At 34.6% G+C, this 24,886-nt stretch overlaps 1 protein-coding gene across 1 annotated transcript in view; it reads right to left on the bottom strand.

Moving 5' to 3' along the window:
• The window catches only part of ADGRV1 (adhesion G protein-coupled receptor V1), a 508,055-nt gene that overhangs the window by 365,281 nt on the left and 117,888 nt on the right, over positions 1 to 24,886 (bottom strand). Inside the window, exons 35-49 of the mRNA XM_026498632.4 lie at positions 23,179 to 23,309; positions 22,053 to 22,152; positions 21,222 to 21,401; positions 20,297 to 20,460; positions 16,315 to 16,408; positions 14,327 to 14,405; positions 14,098 to 14,236; positions 13,302 to 13,443; positions 10,997 to 11,259; positions 8,714 to 8,889; positions 7,792 to 7,916; positions 4,736 to 4,893; positions 4,504 to 4,650; positions 4,075 to 4,182; positions 270 to 534 (exon numbers count right to left, since the gene is read on the bottom strand). Coding sequence (XP_026354417.4) covers positions 270 to 534; positions 4,075 to 4,182; positions 4,504 to 4,650; positions 4,736 to 4,893; positions 7,792 to 7,916; positions 8,714 to 8,889; positions 10,997 to 11,259; positions 13,302 to 13,443; positions 14,098 to 14,236; positions 14,327 to 14,405; positions 16,315 to 16,408; positions 20,297 to 20,460; positions 21,222 to 21,401; positions 22,053 to 22,152; positions 23,179 to 23,309 — 2,271 coding nt within the window. The remainder of the gene's footprint in view (positions 1 to 269; positions 535 to 4,074; positions 4,183 to 4,503; positions 4,651 to 4,735; positions 4,894 to 7,791; positions 7,917 to 8,713; positions 8,890 to 10,996; positions 11,260 to 13,301; positions 13,444 to 14,097; positions 14,237 to 14,326; positions 14,406 to 16,314; positions 16,409 to 20,296; positions 20,461 to 21,221; positions 21,402 to 22,052; positions 22,153 to 23,178; positions 23,310 to 24,886) is intronic.

Below are 24,886 nucleotides of genomic sequence, written 5' to 3'. Positions count from 1 at the left end.
CTTCTCATAGATCTTTTCACTTTACATGCCCATCCTCAATTTTATTTTAATATAACTTTAAGGCAGTACTTCATAATCAAAAGATTACACACATTTCACTTAAAATGTGGATTTTTTTCCCAAAATCCACTTGCAGCTGACAGTCCATCAAGAAATGGACTAGCAAAAAATTATTCCAAGAACTAAATGTTTTCATACAGAACATATGACATGAATGCCGGATAATTTTGACAACTATGAATGCATTACAAACACCATTGTCTTCTCACCTAGAAAGACAGTTTTGGCAAAAATTAAATAAATATCATCGCCTGAAGTCAAGGCCTCAACTTGTGTTGTCCCATTGATTGGCACTTCTTGAAAGTTAATAAACTCACTGCCAGACCATCTCAGTAGAAGGGAATTTGGCCGGGCATTAATCTGGGAAATGGCTAAGAACACAGAGCTTCCTCTGGTGAACAAGGCTATGCTCAGCACACCACGGACTGGGAGTGTCTGATGTGACGTGAAACTTCCTCCGCTCCATCTGAAGACCTGTAGGAAATGTTCAAATACAAACCCCGTTATAACTAGGAATTTAGCACTTGTGTGAATTTAAGCAATATCATATATTCACTCTCCTAGTCCCCTTTATTTAGTTAGGAGGATACTTTCATAATGAGAAAATATCACAACTGATGCTCTCTCACTGCTCTTTTTCTTTTGTGTGTGTGTGTGTGTGTGTGTGTGTGTGTGTGTGTAAGCACACACAGAGAAATAAGTGAAAAAGAAGTTATGTGAAAATAAATCAATTTCAAATATAAATCTGGGTAGGGGTTGGTCACAGCAAGAAAAAGGGAAAACCAAAAACAGGAGAGAAGTCATATAAATCTGAAAAATTCAGATCAGGATATGAAACTTTCTGATGTTATAATATCATTCCTTACCCACTGTTTAAGCAATAGGATATAAAAAGAAAAACCAAAATTCTTTAGTCCTGAAGGTGGCAATGTACACAAGGTTTTAAGGTGAGTGTTCATATATTTAAAATTAAAAGAAAATCCTGAATCCACCTGGTTTCTTATACAATCTGGTTAACTGCACAAAGAATTGTATTTATTCAGTCAACAGCTGGGAACCTATGCGAGTCTGGCATTATGCTAGGGGTTATGGAGAGTGGCCTCTCCCCTATGGACCTTACTAACTGATAGGAAAAGGCAAATGATAGAAACATCGATAATTAAATAAATGTATGATTACTCAATTGAGACAAATGCTGAAGATAACATTTGGGATATCATAGAGAATTATGGGTATTACTAGGGAAATAAATTTACAAAGAATGACACTGACAAAGTTTCTAAGGCAGAAAATGTTTGTCATAAGCTGAATGAAGACTGGTCCAACTAAAAGGAAGTTGACAGTCCTGAGGGAATGAGGACAGTAAGACTGGACAGGTAAGTTCATGAGGTATCTTTTGGTAGGATGACCATGTAATGTATCATGGGGATCCTTTACAGAGCAAAAGGGACAAAACTTACAATTACAGCAGGACAACAGACATAATCCAATCCTGTGCCGGGTAGATAAAGAACTAAGGTTATGCTTTATAGTCCATATTAAATAACTTAGAATTTATTCTATGCATAATTGGAAATCATTGAGTAGTTTTAAAATGAGAAATAACGTGAAATAACTAATATTTTTGAAAGACTACCCCAACTTCTTGATGAGAATGGATGTAAGGAGACAGGGAAGTTCAGAGACCAGCTAGATAGCAACTCCAACAATGTGGGAGGGAAATGATGGGAGCTGGACTAGGGAGAGAGAAGCAGAGGTGGAAAGAAATATCTGTATTCAAAACATTACTGGGACATATAAAAAACAGGAATAAATTAGATGTGAATGAAGAAAAATGAATAATCAAGAAAGATGTATGCCAGCATTTTGTCTTGTGCAATTGCATTTATGAAGTTGCCATTTCCTGAGATGAAAGCAAGCACTGCAACAAGTTTCACAGAAAAAAAAATCAAAGTTCAGTTCGGGATCTGTTCAATTTTAGATACTTAAAATATATGTATGTAGCAGCAATGTCCACAATAGCTAAATCGTGGAAGGAGCCGAGATGCCCTTCAACAGATGACTGGATTAAGAAGCTGTGGTCCATATATACAATGGAATATTACTCAGCTATCAGAAAGAACGAGTTCTCAACATTTGCTACAACATGGACGGCACTGGAGGAGATAATGCTAAGTGAAATAAGTCAAGCAGAGAAAGACAACTATCATATGATTTCTCTCATCTATGGAACTAAGAACTAGGATGATCGGTAGGGGAAGAAAGGGATAAAGAAAGGGGGGGTAATCAGAAGGGGGAATGAAACATGAGAGACTATGGACTATAAGAAACAAACTGAGGCCTTCAGAGGGGAGGGGGGTGGGGGAATGGGATAGACCGGTGATGGGTAGTAAGGAGGGCACGTACTGCATGGTGCACTGGGTGTTATACACAACTAATGAATCATCGAGCCTTACGTCGGAAACCGGGGATGTACTGTATGGTGACTAACATAATATAATAAAAAATCATTAAAAAAAAAAAAAAAGACTGGATATTTACCAAAAAATAAAATAAAATAAAATAAAATAAAATAAAATAAAATAAAATAAAATAAAAGTATGTGGAAATGCCAATAGGAAGTTAGATGTGTAAGTCTAGAAATTAGAGAAAAGGCTACCAAGAAAAGTGGAAGACAGCCTATAGCTGATACCTAAAGACAGAGGATTGATAGAAGAACCCAGAGTGAGTGAAAAGAAATTTGAACTAAAACTAAACCTGGAAAACTGCAAGACATCGGAGTTCAGAAAAGGGAAGAGGAAGTGGCAGTGGGGACTGGGAAGGGCTGCACACAGAGACAGGAGGAGAACCTGCAGTACCATAGACATGAGGAGGAGAGGTGGTTGAAATTGGAGGATGAAGTGCCTGTCACATACTAACAGGAAGCAGCCTAAGACAAAGACAGAAAAACATGCAGTGAATTCTCGACACAGTTGTCATCAGTGACCATGAGGTAAGACAAAACAGGCAGACAATTCCTTCAAGATGTCATACCACAGAGGGGAGAAAAAGAAGAAAACAGAAAGTAGAAGGGGGTGAGACGAGGAGAGAAATTCCTTTTGAAGCTTGGAGATACTGCATTTACACAGACTTTAAGAATCCGATGAGACACTAGTGATACCAGACACAGAGGGAGTAACTAAACCTTTTGATGCCCTGAGGCACCTGGCTTTTATAGAAGGAAGGTTTCCTCCATAACAGGACGGAGGAATAAAACTACGTTACAAGAAGGTTTCTGAATTTGGTCTTGGCAAGATGACTAAGCTTCCTTTCTGGAGCTTAGTCAACAAAGTCATTAGCGAAAATGGGATGAGAAGCAGGTACGGGAGTCCGAGGAGTGAGAAATTTATCAAATAAGCATTATTAGGATTATGAGATGTAGTTTACTTGAGAAATGTGGAATTACTGGGGTGATGTTAAGTGCCCATTTGGCAATGTTAATCATGAATTTTTAGTTATACCATCTGCCAGTTATGTGAGTTTTCTCCATAATGTTTTCCAACACATTAAATTCTAATTAAATATTCATGTTTATTACTACCCTTGCTCTGACTCCTGAAGACAATATTTATAATTCTATTGTTTAAAAATTAACTGTGACTAATTAACATCTATATTCTACTTTACTATTTTGCCACAATCAAATTATGGGGTTTTTTAAATACTAAAACTTACAGACTACATTTTGATGAGTTTCAAATATAGTATTTATTTATTTATTTATTTATTTATTTATTTATCTTAAAGATTTTATTTATTTATTCGACAGAGATAGAGACAGCCAGCGAGAGAGGGAACACAAGCAGGGGGAGTGCGAGACAAAGAAGCAGGCTCACAGCAGAAGAGCCTGATGTGGGGCTCTATCCCATAACGCCGGGATCACGCCCTGAGCCGAAGGCAGACACCTAACCACTGTGCCACCCAGGCACCCCCAAATATAGTATTTTTTTTAAATTCACTTTAAAACAATCAAACCTGAGTTAATTCAGAATCCTCTCTTTGACTTGCGACAATTAAATAATCTTGATTGTCTGAACTAAAATATTTTACTTGAGAACTTTCCGAAATAATGATTGTTTGTACCTGCAAGGAAGACAAAACCATGGGACTAAATATTTAAAGGAGACTTTTACTAGGAAAGGCTCTGAATACAGTAATAGTATGAGTTAGTACTTGAAGTTCAAAACTTGAAAAATCGTTCTGAGCATTAGGTATGCATACCTAGGTATCTTTTCAAGACATATCCCTGGATTAAGACACTCTGCTAAAATGTGTATCAACTTGCAAAAAAATCTTTTTCAAATTAATGTAGAACATATATTATCTTCCATTGAGATCAACCTTACAAATCTGATTTTTCCTTTAAATAAAGCAATCTACAAAAAAAATGAAGGTATTTTTTACCAAAAATAATTTGAATCCAGATGTGAATGTATACACACTGTTTACAGAAGGCTTTTCATCACTTCTTTCTTCATGAGTAATCACAAAGTAAGGGGAATGACCAATATTAAAGGCCTCACAAGTTTTAGGATTTTCTATATTTAAATCCTACGAAATAAGAAATAACAGTAATTCATAAGACATCGAAAATTCACATGTACATTTTATGTACTATAAAATGACTGATGATTACCTCAAGTGGAATAAAAATCCCTTGCCATCGATAAACAGTAGAAGACAATTTTCTTAACATGACACCATATATTGAATCTTCCAAAGTAAAGAAACACCAACCAGAAGCCGATGCATGCAAAAAACTCTGAACTGTGGAAAACACAGCATCCATTCCCCCTGAAATACGTGAATCATGATTTGTTAATGTATAATCCCTTCAAAACTTTATCTATGCCAAGTTTATTGTTTAAACAGAGAGATCAGTGAGTTTGTTACCAGAAATAAAGATCCTTCTATAATGTGTGTGTGTGTCAAAGAAAATATAAGCTAAATAACTTAAAAATAAGTAAGAATAACAATTTTTTAAAAAAATTGTTAAAACTCTACTCTAAACCCATGTAGATTTTTCCAAAGTGTATTTAAAATACTAAGTACGGTATGCCTCGGTGGCTCAGTCGGTTAAGCCTCTGCCTTAGCTCAGGTCATGATCCCAGAGTCCAGGGATTGAGTCCCACATTCAGCTCCTTGCTCGGCAGGGAGTCTGCTTCTCCCTCTCCCTCCCCTTGCTCGATCTCTCTCTCTCTCTTTCTGATAAATAAATAAATAAATAAACAATTTAAAAAAAAAAATAAATAAAATACTTAATGTATATTTTAAAGGAAAATACGCTCAAAATGATTTTTATTAACTTTCACAAAGATGATGAAAATATAATTGAGAAGTGTTTAAAATAATATATAGTTTTATAGAAACATGCCGAATGTTGGGTTTTAAAAACTTACACTATTAATTTGAAACTATGCCCATCCAATGATTCCTCACTTTATACATTATATATTTAAGAATGCCAAAGCAGACTCACCTGCTTTAAATGGCTGTCAAGTTTTTAATCAACATGCTATCACAGGTACGTGTCCTAAAATTCTGTACTACATTTAAACAAAGAAAAACAAAAAATCCCTATCTCATGAAGAAGAATTTTTTAAAAGCTCTATGTTTTATTATACCAGTTTCTCAAAGAATGTTCTTTTAAGACTTTACCTAATGGTGTGAACAGCAAGAACAAATGTCAAGGTTGAAATCTAGGCCCCTTATAAACTATTGATGATTTTCAGATTACCAGTTCAAGCAATCATGTCAATGCCTCATATATACTATCCATTAGTAATTTCCTTTCCTAGAAAACCAGTATTTTTCAATCCTATTTTGTCATCTTTTAAAGGTACATTGCAGCTTTTGCATTGAGTCTGAATGTTTGACATTAAGGGCCTGACCATCTGGCCAAATGCTTCCCCACCATAATTCAGGAAGATGGTGAACGAAAAGTAAACAATGCTGACATTTAAGAATCTCCAACATACACTCTCACAAGTACTTCCAAAAATGCATGCAGATCCCAAACAATAATGAGATAACTCTGAAGTAGAAATCATAATCTTTCTTTTTTGGATCCTACCTCCTCCTGCCTTTTAGACAATCATACTGTTACTAACTATCCCTTCATGTTCTGAATATTCAATCTCTCTCTACTTAATAGGCCTTTTCCATCAACATGTAAATATGCTTAGGTCTCTCCAAACTAAACAAATGAACAAACCCCCTTGACTCCTACACCACATCACCACCTTTGCTCGGTCCTACCTTCTCAGTCAAATCTCTTGAAACAGTTACATACATTGGAGGGCTCCATTCCCTTACCTCCTTTCAAAATGCTATTAATTTCCAATCCTTCTATACAAACAGCTCTTGCTATTTTATTCCTTCTCTATTGCTAACTACAACAGATATGTTTTTTGGTTCTCATCTTACTGGGCTTCTACACCAGCACCTGACACAGTTACCATTCCTTCCTTTTTCAAACACTCTTGTGCTGCCAGCTGCAATCCCACATTCCCCCGGGTTTCTCACCAGGTCTTCTCTATCTCCTTTGCTACATCCTCCTCCTCTCTTTAGTAACTCAATGTGAGCCTATTCAGCTCAGTCTGGGTCCTCTTCCCTTCTCTACCTACAGTCCCTCTTTCCAGGTTTTTACATCAATTTCCATGACTTTAAATACAATATACATGCTGAAGATTTCCAAATTTATCTCTGCAACAGAAACTTTCCTTTGAGTCTGGAGAAACTTTTTCTCAAAAGTAACTCAAATTCAAAATGTGTTAAATCACACATACTTTACTCCCCCTCACCAAAGTAACACTTAGTCCTCATTCAGTATCCTTTTCTTACTGAAAAACATGACTCTCCATCTAACCACAGAAGTTCGGAATCTAGGAATCATCTCTGGTGTCTCCTTCATACCCAATCGATAAATGCTAGTCCTAGCTAGCTTATGGGCTGACCTTTTGTTTGCCTCCCTTCATCCTCTCTTTTCCTCAGTGTCAACTCATTCTTCGCATAGTACCAAGCATGATATCTTTGAAATACAAATGTGATCATACCACAACCCTTGGCAACCCTCTTGTCAGCCTAATCCACTACAGACTTTCCATTAACCCTAGAATAAAGACTAATGTGCATAATATATTCTTCAAGCTCTCAAACTATCAGGTCTTACCTAGCTCTCCAAACTCAACACTCCCCCTATTTCTAACCCCAATGTCCACTCTACAGTTCTTCACTTATATGTTCTTTCACGCCTCTAGACTTGTGCACCTGAATAACTTCTCACTTTCCCTCCATGTCCCTCCAACTCAGATCTTTGCAGAATCAATCCCTACTCATCATTCAGTCCTAGTTCAGACACTGATAACCCTGGGAAGCATCCCCTTATGTTCTCACAACACTTAGAATTATTCCTTTAAAACATTTATTCTAATTTTAAACTACACACTGGTTTTAACTTATTTGGTTATTTCTGTCTCCTCCTATATTCTAAGCACCATGAGTTCAATATCATGCCTGGCACATGATAGGCTCTCAATAAATATTTGTGGCTGCGATAAAAGAATTAGATATCTGTTCTCCACTCTCAACAGATCCATAAGATACAATTCATGGGGGTGGGGGGAATGCACATCTGATACATGCAATCTTTCTTGGTTACAGAATTTTGTTCTTACAAGAAACCAAACGTACTCATGCCAAAGGCTGTTTCAGATATCGTCTCCCATTCCACACTCACAGCTAAATCAATGCCATTAGTGCGTGACACATTTAAATATACAGTCCTGTTGGCTTCCTCAATGTCTATAGAGGTGGCTCTAAAAAAAAAAATGGATTGCAGAAAGCAGAAAAAGAATATAATTTCTACATATTAAATATAAATATCACATTGCTAGCATATATTTAATACACTTTTAAATTCACATAAGCATGGTGAGATCCACCCACAAACTTCACACGACAGGAAAATTAGATTCTACACCTCAAAATAATTCATTTCTGAGGATTAAAAAGCACTATGATCTGATACTATGATCTTAAGAAAATACTCAGAGTCAGTAACTTCATACTATATATTCTAAAAAATAAATAAAGCTTTGTCAATCCTAAGTTTCTTCTCATATAAACTAAAAACATATCACAAAGAAAGAAAATAAACCCAGAAATTCTTAGCTTATCTAAAACTCGATCTACTGGAGTAGTTCTAAGAAATAAAAAACCAAATATGTGGTCACTTCTAGAGGAATTTTCGAAATACAATCATGTTAATATATGCTTAAAGAGTCATTCATTTGGTTTGAACAGCTAAATATTTTTATATTATTTCTTGCTTTTTACTATTATTGAAAACACAAAATTGTGCAAGCCTTTACCTGAAAGTGTGAATTCTGAAGAAACAAGAATTCTAATAATACCATTATATAGGACATGATTAGGTTTTTGATGCTCCATGTTACAAGAGGGCATAATGCCTCTCAGATCTATCTGCCAGAGCTCATTTTAAAAGTCCTCTTTAAAATAGTCAGAGATCAATTTCCCTCTCCATTTTCTTTATGTCAAAAGATATTTCCTACCTAGCTTCAGAAGTGACAATTTCCTTAGGAATATACTGTACCTGTTTGCAACTGCGGAGATACTGAATAACCCCAGAGGGGCCTGATTTTGCAAAACTGTTATCAGGGTTTGAACGTGTGCCCCCAGTCTAGCACCTCCAGTTGGATTAAACAAGGTGCAAACAAAATGTTCATCCATCTCTGGTTCGGTGTCCAATATGGCAGAAATGCGTAGCGCCTGAAAACAAAATCAAAAGATAAAGTTATTAGACTACAGTATTTCTGCAACATACATACAAAGAGATCTGCTAAACATTTTTTTTCAAGATTTTATTTATTTATTTGACAGATATAGAGACAGCCAGCGAGAGAGGGAACAAAAGCAGGGGGAATGGGAGAGGAAGAAGCAGGCTCATAGCGGAGGAGCCTGATGCAGGGCTTGATCCCATAACGCCGGGATCACGCCCTGAGCCGAAGGCAGACGCTTAACGACTATGCCACCCAGGTGCCCCTGTTAAACATTTCTGATAACAAAATAACATGTTTTGGAAAACATCACTTCTTTTTTATTTTAATACAGATCCCCATAATATGTAATAGTTACAACTGTTCCAAGTTACCACTTTCAAGATTTTCAACACTGTGATATATTGCACTGTCTAAAAATAAATTTTATGACATTTAAAAATAACATTAAGATTTAAAAAACGAATTTAGGTCTTTATTTTTGCTAACTCTTAATCCTGCCCCAACTACATAACTCTATTAATCTCATTCTAGTGTAGGATTCACTGTAAAAGAGCAGTTATAGCCATAGTAAGCACAAATTAGAAACAATTCACATGTTAATTGACAGAAAAATGGATAAACAAATAGTGGTCTATTCAATGCAGTGCTACTCAGCAATAAAGAAGAACAAACTACTGATGTCTGCAGCCAAACAGAAATTACGTTGATCAAAAAATTACGTTGATCAAAAAAAGCCAGACACAAAAGAGTACATACTGTATGATTTTATTTATATGAAGCTCAAAAATCAGCAAAATGAGTCTTCAATGACAGAAACCAGAAAGTAGTTTCCTCTGGGGAAGGCAAGAGACAAGAAGGAAACTTCTGGAAGAGGTAATGTTCAATATATTAATCTGAGTGGTGGTCACATCGGCGTATATTTATTTTTAAGGTCACTGACCCATGCATTTGAGATTTTTGGACTTTACTGTTTATACCTCAAAATAAAAACGTGGGGAAAAAGACCATTTTGTAGATGAAAGAAAAATCTATTTAATCCAATTTGCTGTAAAATTTAATTTGTGTAATGAACAGAAAGATCTTTAAACACATTGGGAAAAAAGCCTTTTAAGAAAAAAAGCATAATTATAATAAAAATTAAAATATACAAAAAATTAAATAAATAAAATTAAAAGCATTTTTAAAAAGAAGAAAAAACCTGAGAATGCAAAGCAGTGGAAAATTCATCAAATACTTTAAATTTGAATTCCTTTAGATCTGTATCAATATGTAAATATTCTTAAATCAAAGGTTCAAATTTCCTAGAACATGAAAAAATTGGACATGCAAATAAATATGAATTCAAAAATGTGTTGATGTGTACACAAACTGATCCCAAAGAAAGTTAATTACTGGGTAGACTGTTTTTAGATGAAATAGTTTTAAATATATTACTTTGCAATTATTATAGCTAATATGTCAGACTTGAAAAATATCTTAAGCTAATGCAATTAGCTACTTTAAACTTAAACTGTGTTTTAAAAAATAAAACTTAGTTGCAGGAACGGAAAATTATCAATATACAAAAAAAGGAGTTTCAGAAGGTAAACTTCCATAAATATAAATCACATTTATAATTAACCCTAAATCCTGCATTTTTTCTCCAATATGCTATTGCTATTCACCTAGGATACTTGCTCTCACATAAGCAGGCTAAAGTAAACAATTATATTTTGTTAACTGAAAATATGGCCAAAAGAATGACTGGCTAGGGTTTAGTGACTACAGTAAATGGCCTGGAGTTTCCCATAGTTTATGTTTTAAGAATAATATAAAGTGAAGTATGCTACCTAAATAGTTAACATTTATGACAGCACTATGTACATTTTCCTTATTATTTGCAGATTCCACTACCCTATTAACAGAGCAAATTTCTCTAGCAGCACTCTATGCAGACTAGAGAGCATTGTTAACACTTTCACACAGTAATCTAATCATCTTTACCTGTCATCTAAGCTGGGGGTACATTTTTTTTTTCTTTCTAGGACCTAGGGTGCTCCTTTAAGAGAAAATCATTCATAAACATTATTCATTCTCATTAAAGCCTCATACTATACCTTGAAGCGAACACCTTCCTCTAAAACAACATAGCCTTTGGAAGGGGTCAGATCTTTAGACTCCATCGAGGAATTTATTTCTGTCACAATGAACTGAACTGTCACGGTTCCAAACAGTCCCTGTGCAGGTTCCCGAACAATGTATAATACTGCAACACTCTCCTGTACATAGAGAGCTGTTGGTTCTCTTAGGAAAAAGTGCTCACTGTTGTTAAATGATAGGACTCCAGGGCCATCATCATTAGCAAGGATACTAATTAAGGCTGTTGAAATAAAAACAGTAAAGCAATACATGAAAATAGAGTGGGTTATAAGTTAGAAGTAGATGTATCATTATAAACTAGGCCAACTCTTCTCTAGATCACCTTAAAAACAAGGGAAATTTTAAAAGGCATTTAATAAAATTCCGTATTTACTCATGATATAAAAATAGCCAGTCATCTTGGAATAAAAGGCAGCTTCCTCCTCAACCTGGGAAGCCAGTAACAAATACATAACTCAATGCTGAAACATCAGAAGGGTCACCACTAATAACAGAAACAAGACAACAATGCCTGCCATTACTGCTACTATTCAGCATTGTCCTGAAGCTATGAGCCAAGTAACAGGTACAAAAGCAATGGAAAGAAAGAGTTGGAATTAACACTATTTTCTAGACAACATGACTGTCTTCCTAGAAAACCAAGAGAAAAAAGTTATTAAACTATTGTAAGAGTTCAAAATATAAGCTCTGTACTCAAGAGATGATCTTGATACCTAACATATACAAAGATTTACATATAAGAATATTTATTGAAACTTTATGAAAGTTTGGAAATAGTCTGAAGGCTGATTAATGGGGTATAGTTTAAGAAATTAACCACTGTCAAAGCACTTATTGTTCTGAAGATTTTTTTTATATTTATAAATAGAAAATTACAAGCATAAAGTAAACTTAACAGAATCAAAAGAAATGATTTCCTCCTACTCATGGCGGTGGGCATGAGTTCTGAACAGAACTATATTAGGACTTCTTTAGGAATGCTTGAGTTTGAGTGCTCCTCTTTCCTATTATGTGGAATGTGAATAGAATGATGCGGACAATCATCTTGTGACAAGTAACATTAGCCTTGCAGTGAAGCCAATACTCCAAAAGGCAAGGAGAAGAGGCAGAAAACAACAACGTTTTTGGTGGCGTGTTAAGTCTTGATCCCACCTCATCTAAAGCTGTATGTCTCTGGACCTCACATTAAATGAGCCAATAAATTACCTTCAATAAATTACCTTTAAATCCATTTGAATTGGGTTTTCTATTGTTTATACATAAAAGATTCTTAACCAACACATCGTGTCCGTTCCTACAACCCTTTACATACAACCCACTAAATTTTTACAACAACAAAAAAAGTATATTTTCAACATATTCTTTGAATTTGAAACAATGGCCACAGACTCAAGAAAGGTTCTAAAGACTTAGAAATATCAATTTGTTTCATTAATATGGCAATAAAAGTGAAAACCAGTTCTTGGGTTATTCAAGATTTTTTCCATTTTTTTTTTTTTTTACTACAAATCAGATTTTTTTCACGTAAAGGCCAATAATTTAGGAATACAAAGGTTAATTAGATTAAGGGAATCCCAAAGAACTATCAGCCACTAGCTACAATAAAAGGTTGAAGAGTAAGTCAACACTTGGTGTTCTAAATCCACCTGATTTATGTATCACCACAGGAACTAAATTAAGTGACTTTTAAAGAGCCCTTCCAGTCCTATGGTTCTAGATTTTCATGAAGTCTCCTCTCTTTTTTACCTTCTCTAATCAGTCAGTATGATAAGTAACAAGCAGTAAACTAGGATGAGTTTTCATAACAACGTCAAACTGTTCCAACCAAAGAATTATGGCTCCCATAATGTCTTAAGTATCAATATACTTCAATTCTATGTGGAAATACTACAGCAATGAGATGACATTAAAACCTTGTCATTCTCTCTATTGTTAAACAGGAAACCAGAGCAGAAATCAAATTCCAAACGAAAGACATTTACAAATTAAATAAAACCTGTAATAGCTGCAGAAATGATTTAATATTATCCTTTCTACTTTTTTGCTTTAAACACACACACATAAACACACACATAAACATACACACCAAAAACAGGCTGAAAGCACTCTTATTCTGACATAGGAATTCCAAAATATCTAGCTTAAAATATTTTTAATTCTAAGCACAGAAAACCGTCAAGACTCTCTAGTCCCTTTACATCTGCCTCCATATTAGGAAAACAGCATGAGTAAGAGTGAACTGTATAAGAAATTATCAAATACCTGTTGTTTTTTCTCCCAGCTCTAGTCCAGGTGAAGGATTTGTTAAAATCAGCTGAAATGTTTCATCTCCTTCTGGAATGTCATCATCAAGAATCATGATGTCAATATTTTTAGATCTTTCTCCATCAACAAAATGAAGAATCTGGTCAAGAAAGTAAAAGTAGACAGTATTATACTTAAATACACTGTTGAGTTTTTATAGAATATTTGGCAAGAAACACAATCTGGCTGGCAATGTGAAATAAGCTATTTTCATAAAAATAAGGGACTTTCCCCTTATTTTTTTATCTCTTTTTATTTAAATTGACGACGTTAAGTTTAAAAAGTAATATTTGTGGAAAAGAGAAAAAAGTAAACATTTGACTAAGGAATAAAAGGCATCAAGAGACAAAAAGCATTTTAAAACCCTAATGGTTTTTCAGTAAATTAAAACAAAGAAATAAAAGACGTAAAATTTTCAAGAAGCACAAGAAACTCTCTGGAACACTCTAATATAAATATAATGACAGAAATACTTTGATATAATAACTTGTGTTCTCCATTATCAAGTATTGCAATAAGATACGGAATAAAATGGTATCAAATATTAAAACAAAATAATGAATGAATAAAATAAAATACAGAATAATCTTTAGAACTAAAAATTCAATTTACATATTTTACTAAAATAGTGAAGGAAGCTATTCCACAATGCAGAAGTCTTCTGCCCTAATTTATGGAATATAAAATAGTTTATTACTCTAAGATTAATTTATTTATACAAGACCCAAATCACTATAATTCTCAAGGATTTCACCATTGGGGTGAAAATGTAATCCAGCCCCAGCTGTGCCTCCAAATTCTGGGCATATACAAACAAGGAAACATGGCCAAGAGCCCCTTTGCTCCTCTGGGCTACCAATGTTAAACTTCCTTTGGTTTCATTGACTTCGAACCTAAAATAAACAGAATGCATCATAAGCTTTTATTCAGTAGATAAAGAATCTGAAACTCAGAAAAGGACTCTCATACAGCCCTGGTCTTACTTGCTATGTTGCCATTCAATCATGCCTCGAGCACCATCATTGGCATCAATAATAATTTGTGCAGTCAAGCCCTCCGAATCTTAAAAAGACACAGAAATATATTTTTAAATAAAAACGATTAAGAAGAGAATTATTTTACACAGAGATCACACAATTTCTAATATAGAGATATTGTCAACATTACTCAAAAGATGTTTAAGAAAGTAAAGATATAAATGTTTATGATACTTGATTAACAAAACTTTTTGCTAACAAGAGCACTAACTTATAGAAATCTAATGAACTGAGAACAATATAAAATAAGCACCTGAGATTATGGTTTTATTTCTACTATTTCAATTGAAAGAGGAAAGGAAAATACAGGACACTGGAAGGAGTAGAAAGAGAAAGAAATGGGAAGAGATGGCAGGAAGTGCTGCAGAGAAAAATACAGGTGTAAGAAGGAGATGCAAGGAGATACAAGTTGAGACAGGAGGGAAGGATGGGGTAAAAGGGGAGACAGAGACTGAGACTGACGTAGATTTCTCTTATCCCTTTTTATCTTGTACCATGCCTACCAAGTTGAGTATGTTACCAACATTCATTATTCAGGCTTGAAATATGAACCAACCCTGTTCCTGTTTAGTTTTTTAATATTTTGTTCTTTCCCTTTTAAAATTCAGAGGCTCTACCTTACTCTTAGGATACTTATGGCAGCTGCCTAGGTGGGGAAGAGATAGAGAGAGTGTAATTCTCTCTGAGTGAAGAGAACATTGTCAAAAAAAAAATATATATATATATATATATATAAAATCAAAATTTGTGCCCATCAGACTAGAGGCTACAAAGCACAAGCCCAGCTCCAGCATCTCCTAGCTGTGTGACCCTGGGCATGTTACTAAGCTTCTCGAAGCCTCAGCTCCTTCATCTGTAAAATGTGAAAGTAGAAGGAATAATGGTACTAACATATAAAGCACTTGAAACAGGGGCATTAGAAAGCACTAAACAAAGATAAACTATTTAAATTACCTTTAATGTGAGTATAAAGAAATATGACTCCATATTTCTTTATCTGTTAGTTTTCTTAACATGAATAATTATCTTGTAATAAACGCCTGATATCAATAGTCTAGTCCCTGGAGTCATATATTTCTTTTGCAAAAGAATTGTAACTTTTCAAATAATAATAGTAATAATAATATGTTAAAAACCGATTATTCCCTTCCTTTATTTTCAAAGTTGTCATATTGAGCCTCAAAAGTGAATGAGGGGCCCCTATTCCTTAGTTCACTCCTCTTGGCCATGTTTCTCCTCCTTTAACCCAGACTAATTTCCCACCCTGTCCAGAGCACCTTCAAACCAAGCGATGGGAACAGGCTACCACTGTGCTATTCATCACAACCACCTCCTGGGCTGTCAAACCCACAAGTTTCACATAAAATCTCCAATATTAAATGTCTAAACTGCAAACAAAAGTTTGTGTTTTAAAATAAGAATACATCTTTTTAATCTGTATAAATGTAAACTGAGGTTCAAGTTTTACCTTTCAGTCTGTAATGAATTAACTGAGTCTTTTCTAAAGCATGAAAAGAAAGAGGTAAAAGGTCAAAAAAGAAGCAGAGAACAGAAAAAACACACAAAAGTTCTGCTTAACCTAAAGGAAAATAAAATCATCTGATGGGGTTTGGAGATCTAATGAAAACAGCAAATGAAATTTTAAAAGGAAAAATGCCTTCCTAAGAACTAATTCTATTTTGAGGATTACAAATTTGGTTATAAATAGTTATAAAATTTAAAAAGCATCACACAATAAATAATTCTTAAATGTGTTTATGATCTTCAATATACAAAACTACAATAGTCTCTAAATTAAAATAAATCTAAAAGCTCACCATATTTTCTTCTATAGCTGAGATTAACAAGTATTACAGTGATCACTTTTGATTAAAAAATGAATAACTTTTTTTTGTTGAAGTGAATAAAGAAAAACAAACAAACAAATATCATACCTAGTCTAGGAGGAAATGAAGTTAAAGGAGCCATGATAAGGTCAACATAAGTCAAATTCACAAGGAAATATTCTTCTAGCTCTGGTATGTCATCCTGTAAAAATTATATCCATTAAATCCCCTACAGTTATGCTCTCAAAGTAATGACCTCTCACAAGCAGTTTTTAAAATTATCTGATAAATATATATGCTTAAATAGTATACAAGTATAAAAAATGCAAACCTAGAATAAAAAGATTTAAAATTTTAAAAATATACATGTCTTGGCTATGATTTTTTTATTATTATGTTCAATTATTGGCTACTTTTTTTTCAGATTTGACACCAAAAGCAAAAGCAACAAAAGCAAAAATAAATAAGTGGGATTACATCAAACTAAAAAGCTTCTGCACAGCAAAGGAAAACATCAACAAAATGAAAAAGCGACCAATGGAATGGAATAAAGTATTTGCAAATGACCTATCTGATAAGGGTTAATGTCCAAAATATATAAAGAACTCATACAACTCTGCAGAAAAAAAAAAAAATCTGATTTAAAAATGTACAAAGAAGTGAACAGTTTTCCAAGGAAGATGTATGCAAACGGCCAATACATACATGAAAATGTGTTCAACATCACTGATTATGGAAATGCAAATCAAACCCAGAATGAGACATCACCTCACACATCTCAGAATGACTATTATCAAAAAGACAAGAGATAAGTATCGGTGAGGATGTGGAGAAAAGGGAACCATTGTGCACTACTGGTGGGAATGTAAACTGGAGCAGCCACTATGCAAAATAATATGGAGGTTCCTCAAAAAATTAAAAATAGAACTACCACATAATCCGCAATCCCACCCCAGCATATATACCCAAAGGTAATACAAGCAGGCTATCAAAGAGGTATCTGTACTCCCATATTTGCAGAATTATTCACAATAGCCAAGATATGGAAACAACCTAAGTGTCCATCAATGAGTGAGTGGATAAAGCAGATATGCTGTATATAAACACAATGGAATATTATTCAGCCGCAAGGAAGATGGAAATCCTGTCATTTGTAACAACATGGATCAACCTAGAGAGCATTATGCTAAGTGAAGTAAGTCAGACAAAGAAAGAGAAATACTGCATGATATCATGCAATATCGGTGGAGTCCAAGAAAGAAAGAAAAGAAAAGAGAAAAGAAAAAAGAGAAGAGAAGAGAAGAGAAGAGAAGAGAAGAGAAGAGAAGAGAAAAAAAAAAAAGAAAAGAGAAGAGAAGTAAAAAAGACTCACAGAAACAGAGAGTAGAAAACTGGCTGCCAGGGCCAGGGGCTGAGGGGAGGGGGAAAAGGAGAGAGTAAAAGAGTACAAACTCAGCTATAAGATAAATAAGGTCTGAGGCTCTCATGGAAAACATAGTGACTATATAGTTGACAACACTGTATTATGTAATTGAAATTTGCTAGGAGAATAGAACTTAGATATTTTCACACAAAAATAGATACACATGTGAGGTGATGAATGTGTCAATTAAACAGATGGGAATCCCTTTCACGATGTATACATAAATCAAATCACCACAATATACATCTCAAATATCTTACAGTTTTATGTATTTTTTTAGATTCTACAGATAAGTGATACCATGCAGTATTTGTTAATTATACTTCAATGATGCTGACATTAAAAAAATAATAAAAGTATAAATTTATACCTGGTTGTATGATAAGTTACTAGGTTGAACCACATAAAACTGCTAATATATCATTTTTTCCTAGACTAACATAATATGTAAACCAATTACATAAATATACAAATCTATTTTAAATATAATGGGAACTAAAGATTTTAAATTACCTTAATATCCAATGATTGGAATGCGGAACAGAATACAGGCTTCTCAGTCAAGGAGACCTAACACCAAATTCTGTAATTTTAAGTGAGTTACTTCAGCTTAAAGGCCTCACTTCCACCATCTTTCTAATGGGGAAAATAAGAGCTACTTTGGGAATTATAATAATGATTAAAAATAATAAGTATGCAGTGTCTGGCCTAGAAAGAGTCCTTAAAAAGTGATGGCTAGTGGCTTCTGGGTGGCTCAGTTGGCTGAGTGTCTGCCTTCAGCTCAGTCATGATCCCAGGGTCCTGGTGATGGAGCCCTGTGGTGGGCTCCCCGCTCAGCAGGGGAATCTGCTTATCCCTCTTTCTCTGCCCTTCCCCCTGATTGTGGATTCACTCACTCTCTCCCTCACATTCTCGCTCTCAAATAAATAAAATCTTAAAAAAAAAAAAGTGACAGCTATTTGTGATGGTTAATTTTAATACACTATTACAATTAATCACTAGTGCCCATAACAGCACTGAAAACAAGACAGGTGTTCAAACTTTTAAGGACTAGCAAAACCCACGTCAATCGTGACTAGACAGCCAATAATATTTACATAAAAACTCAAAGTGTGTGTGTGTGTGTGTGTGTGTGTGTGTGTGTGTGTAAAGTCACTACATACATTTTATTTTTTTTTTTTTAAAGATTTTATTTATTTATTTAACAGAGATAGAGACAGCCAGCGAGAGAGGGAACACAAGCAGGGGGAGTGGGAGAGGAAGAAGCAGGCTCATAGCAGAGGAGCCTGATGTGGGGCTCGATCCCGTAACGCCGGGATCACGCCCTGAGCCGAAGGCAGACGCTTAACTGCTGTGCCACCCAGGCGCCCCACATTTTATTTTATTAATTTTATTTAATGGAGATGTATTTCCATGAGAAAAAATAGGAAACAATCTCTAAACTATCTTCTATAATATATACACCAAAGGGAGTTACAGAATCAAGGATGTAAAAGGGACAGTCCCCACCCACCCCTGCTGTTCCTCACTCTCATGCAACAACCCCCCTGTCACTGACCACCCCCCCCAACCCAGGCCTGGTTGATTTCTGTATATACAGGCCTGCAATTTCTTGATTTCATGCTACTCAAGGAACAGAAAGGGCTACAAAGACCTAAAGAGAAAAAAAGGGAAAGTGGAAACTCTGTGTTCATAAAACTAGACTCTGCAAAGAAAAGAACGGTTGGCTACATATTTTCTGTTTTAAAAACTATCACATCTAAGGAATAATCCATTTACTTATATTCAGTTATATTAATAGATTATATATTTGAAATACATATTTGGTTTACAGTTTTATCAAATTGCGTCTTCTACGTCATATGCTGAATATTACCTTTTATCTTATCGCTCTAGAGTTCTCATCCTATCGTATCAGGTCACCGTGCAATGGTAATCAACAAAATAAGAGTTACTAACTTCAGATAGTGGATGGCTTGCACTACTTATAATTTTGTTAAAGTAAAAAGCCTCTGAGAAAATAAAACCTTTTAAAAAATAGAACCCCCCAAATACATAGTAATTGAAAAATTTTCTAAAGCAATACTTATTCTCTTCCCTCCCACCCACCACACACACCATCCATCTCCTACCCTCTCCATACATACTATTTTCATAAACCTCTTGGAAACATATTCAGGCAGTTGAAACACTGAGTCCTGAAATAGCATGAGATTTCACAATATGAAAAATCATTTACAATCCAATGTCAGCCACAGTGATAACTTTAAGTTTGACCGTAATCACATTTTATGCTAACAGCCTCTGGTGAGTTTCTCACTATCTCTAATTTAACCAGTCCTAACAACTAAAATGCTGACCTACATGGATTTGCTGGTCCAATGAATTCTTCGGAATAATGAAAATGCTCCCCTGGAATCTCTTAGGCCAATGTCTATCTTAAAGGGGACGGCCCTAAGGAAATTCTCTTTATCACGAGATGTTTCTATAATAAAATACACAACAGCAGACCAGCCTATTCAGACAAGAACAGAAGCCCCTGTGTGGTTTCAAAACTTCACAAAAAGAAATAAGCTGATTTAAAGGTACCAGAATATTCCATCAATTTCTACTTTCTTTGTGGTTATTCAGATTTAATATAATAACAGCAAAAATAAAGAGCTTTACCTCAAGTATAGTAATGTTGATGGCTGCTGCTGTTTCCCCTTCTTCTAAAATCAGAAAGCCAACTACCGAGACAAAGTCAACATCTGGCTCAGCTAGGTTTCCTTCTGTTTGGTTCTTTAGACTCAACATTCCAGGAACTGTGCTATATGTGACATTAATGGTTCCTAATTAAATTGGACAATAAAAGATTTTATTATTAAACTTTTAAAATAATAATATAGTGTTAGCCTTGTTACTTTCCTAACACCTGCAGTAGCTTATACTGTTGGCCCCAATTCCTTACTTCTTCCTGTATCCTTGGCCTTTACCATGTAATGACTCAGTGATGTCCCACTGTGGACAAGGTATATTGCACTGCCTCTAGACTTGGAGTGTGGCTGTGACTTGTTTTGGCTGTTAGTACAAAGTAAAAGTGATTATGTATTAGTTCTGAGCCTAGACGGCAAGAGGCCTGGCATGTGTTTGCTTGTTTTCTTTGACCTCCAATGATCCCAGGAGAAAAATGAGAGACATCTGGAGTTGGGCCACCCTTGGCCAAACCCAACATATGGTAGTGGACCCAGAACCAGCCTATTATTATACACCGCTGAGATTTTTATGATTGTTACACAGCATTTCTGTGGTGATAGAAAATTACTTTAATCTTTCAAAAATGAAGAATTTAGGGCTGGCTCTGTCAGAAGAGCATGTGACTCTTGATCTCGGGGTTTTGGGTTTGAGCACCACACTGGGTGTAGAGATTACTAAAAGAAATAAATAAATAAACTTCAAAAATAAAGAAGTTATAAAGTCCTGTTCTGAATTAACAAATCCTAAACTTTTTTCCCTGTCTCTGATTTATGTTAGCAATGGCTTTCATCCACACAAGTAGAATATTAAAAAAGAACCTGCCTAGAAACCCCATTCACTCTAGAGTAACACAAACCTAGAGATCCGAATTCTCTGTTGATGAAAAGCTGAATCGTTATGTTAGCCTCTTGCAGCAAAACAAATCTTGATGAAAGAGCAAAATTTAAAACTCCATGTGGTTCATCACTCGCTTCTACAGTAAGGACAGCTGCATATCCTTGAGCATCAAGCAGAGCAATTCCTGCTGGTGGAACTCCTAAAAACATCAGGAATCACAAGAAACCTAACAGTGATTTGGCATTAACTTCTAATTACTTAAAATATAGCCCCATTCTCTGAAACATACTGAAGTACCCATAAAGTGTTCTATTTCATTCACTCCTTTAAAAGAAATCTTCTGGTGGACAAACAGAATCTACATTCCAGTTTTCTTTTTCTAGAAAATAAATCATAAAATTTTTTTCACTTGACATATTATCTTTATTATTTGCTATAATGGTCTTCTGAATTACAGACATTGAGTAGACACGGAAGAAAGTACCCAGATAATTTGCTCAAAGTGATTACATTTGAATTATCTATATAAATGGTCCAAATCCAAATTGGTCTGCTAATATAAATTAATTACAGAAAAATTCTTCCTTTGGAAATGTATTTTATTCCATAAGAAAATATTCAGCAAAATTTTTAGAGGTTTTTCCTGAGTCCACAAAGAGAAGTGTTCCCATTCGGGGCTGATTTTTTTTTAGATCTAACATTTTTATGGGACAGACGATATTTAAAGTTATACTTAAAAAAAAATAAAGTAGTACTTTTTAATTAGTACACATCTAGTTGTTAAATATAGAGATGGCAAGTACTATTTTTTTCTAAAAAGAAAAAAAATTTAAATTGAATTTTGAATTACCTTGTGTCCTGACATCATACAGAATGACTTGGTATACTTCTTTTTCCTCAGGAATGTTGTCATCCAACAAATGCACAAGTACTGTTTTATTCAATATCCCCTAAGAGAAACAGAAAGAAATTCATCCCTCTATTGTCACTGAACACAAATACCTCCTGCTTTTATTGGACTTATAAATTGTGCATCCAGATACATTTTCATTTAAACAAGCATCCTATGGCTTAAAAAATAAAAGAAATAAAAACACTGACTCATGGGAAACTAGGCATAAAGCAGATAGGGGCTAACTGTGGAGGATCTTGAATGCTGAGCTAGTGAATGTAGATCTTATCCAACATGCAATGTAGCACTATTGAAAATTTAAGACAAAGCAATATGTTGGGGGATTTCTACAGCAGTGGTGAACAGGGAAAATGGGAGCATGAAAAAGAAGGCCGTGTTGCAGGAAAAGCAAGTATAGGAGTCCAGTGCAGTTACTCAAGGCAGAACGTTATGGAGCTTGGCTTAATATTAAGGGAGTGGAAATGAGGAGGAAAAAGAATATAGAACGCATTATCAAACAAGAATTCATACTGAGTGAGTATGGAAAGGAGATGAAGATGATTAAACGGTGCTGATCTCCTACCCAAAAAAAGCTTTTATAAAGTTATTTCCCACCAATTGCCTTCTTTCAAACTATCAGAAAGTTTCTAAATGAAACCTCAAAAATATGGTGTGAACAGGACATAAAAAGATATTTGTTTTTAGAGCTGTATTTGCTATCCTCTTGCACGTAAAGTTTTGAGACAGTGAGGAGTAAGACAGAAGGACAAGCACTACCCATCATGTTTGGAACGACACAGTGGACACCAGAAGTGGGAGGCCAGGAGAGCAGGAAGAGAGCTTGGCTCAAATACAAAGTTGACTTTTCCTGTTTCCTTCGAGGAGCTCTGCCATGTATATAGGAAAAACAAACTCACTTTTTAAGTCTTAGAACTTATTTGGGTAATGTTCTTCCTCTAGGTTTCTAAGCAAACTTTCTAATCTCTGTTAAACTTTGTTTTACATCATCAGAGTTTTCTCATTTTCTTCAAAATACACTGTCTTCTCTACATATTTGTGTTAAATCTTTTCTTTGTGGTATTACCTCAGGGAAAAACAGTTGTCCAGTAGAGTTAGCAAAATTGAGTTCTAGATTTTGCCCAATAATTTTCCAGTTAACAGAAACATTTCCTCGACCAGGGGGTGTTCTTACCACATGGAATTGCAAAATTTCTCCTGCAAATGAAATGTACAGATTGATAAATGTTTAATGGAAAATAAACAACATTTGAACTCAACAAAACTCAAATCCCAAACATGCAAATATTATAGCACCTTTTCCAAGAACATTACAAGGCTGTTCTGTTTTGGACTTTTCAGAAGCTTTATACATGCTTATTGTTTATTAACACAGGGATCCCACTTTTAAATACTTTCATTTAGTAGAACTTCAGGAAGTTCAATATGTAAAAGTTACCAAAAGCACATGCTAAAATGGGAAACACAAACTGTTATACACTCCAAAACATGCACCAGAACATAAATGTTCTGTAAATTAAAGAAAATAATAAAGGCCTTATGGTCAAAACTAGTAATAACACAAGTAAATTCTTCTTTCACTTCTCAAAAGGACACAAATTCCTTACACTGATATGCAATGTGATTTTACACAATGCATGCATAAAAATGCTTGCAAATACCTGAAAATCACATTTCTTTAAATTGTAACTTACATATACCATCAATGATTTTGTTTTATAAAAAGAAATACAAAGGAAAGGTGTCAAATTTGTACATGAGCCTCTGTAACTTCACCAAAGTTACAGTTTTCCTTCCTGGATAATTGAGGTATTTTAGACACTTTGTACTTTTCATTCCTGGTTTTTATCCTCACATAATACTTTTAAATTTGAAGAAAATCGTGACAATCGTTTCTTTTAAACCGCTGAAAGCGGAAAGTAAGTTCTTAGGGAGTATTGTTGATGACCACATGGCTTGCTGAAAATACACTCAATTCAAAAGTCTTACGCGTTGCCAAATAGTGCCGACACACTAAAATTTTCATACTAAATTTTAGCACAAATAACTTTAGTGCAATGAATTATTTTGGGAGAGTGGAAAACATAAGAAGGCAAAGCATCAGAAAGAGGTTTAAATAACATTTTCTCAGACACTTCAATGTATACATTTTTAAGTGTTTCAATACAAAAAAAATTTAATCACCATTACATTAGTAGACTATGTTTTAGGTTTTGTTTTGTTTTGTTTTTTTAACCATATAGGGACTGATAGTTAGGAATCAGATTGTCTCAGGGTTACTGAAGGCCTGTACAATCAGCCATAATTGCCAGCATATCATTCAAAATTTGTGTTACTTGTGTAATTCATATGAACAAAACAGGCACGACTATGAGAAATCCTAGAGTTCCTCTATTGTACACCTTGCAGAATTTCTCATAGGGTAGTTTTGTATTAAACGAAGAGTTTATTACTGAGAGACACAAAGAGAGCCTTGGAGTAATTAAGCACTTTCACCTACAATGTGGTCAGGTGACACAAATAAAAAGGTTTAAAGAGTCATGGTTTTTCAAATTTTTTAAGTCACAAAAGTTAGTAAAACTTCAAGAAGAAAATTATAGAAGTTTGATCAAGTGCTAAAAATGCATTATGAACGCAAGTGGCAAGAAAACAAAACAAAGGTCGACAAAGATCCATGTTGAAGGGGAACCTATAATCATAATAATAAAAAATGTTTGCAAGATTGTACATGGAGATTTGGGAATAATATACCATTAAAAGGTGAAAATAAAAAT

Source organism: Ursus arctos, unplaced genomic scaffold (genome assembly GCF_023065955.2).
Source record: "Ursus arctos isolate Adak ecotype North America unplaced genomic scaffold, UrsArc2.0 scaffold_5, whole genome shotgun sequence".
Lineage (NCBI taxonomy): Eukaryota > Metazoa > Chordata > Mammalia > Carnivora > Ursidae > Ursus > Ursus arctos.
This window is presented reverse-complemented; position numbering and strand designations above follow the sequence as displayed.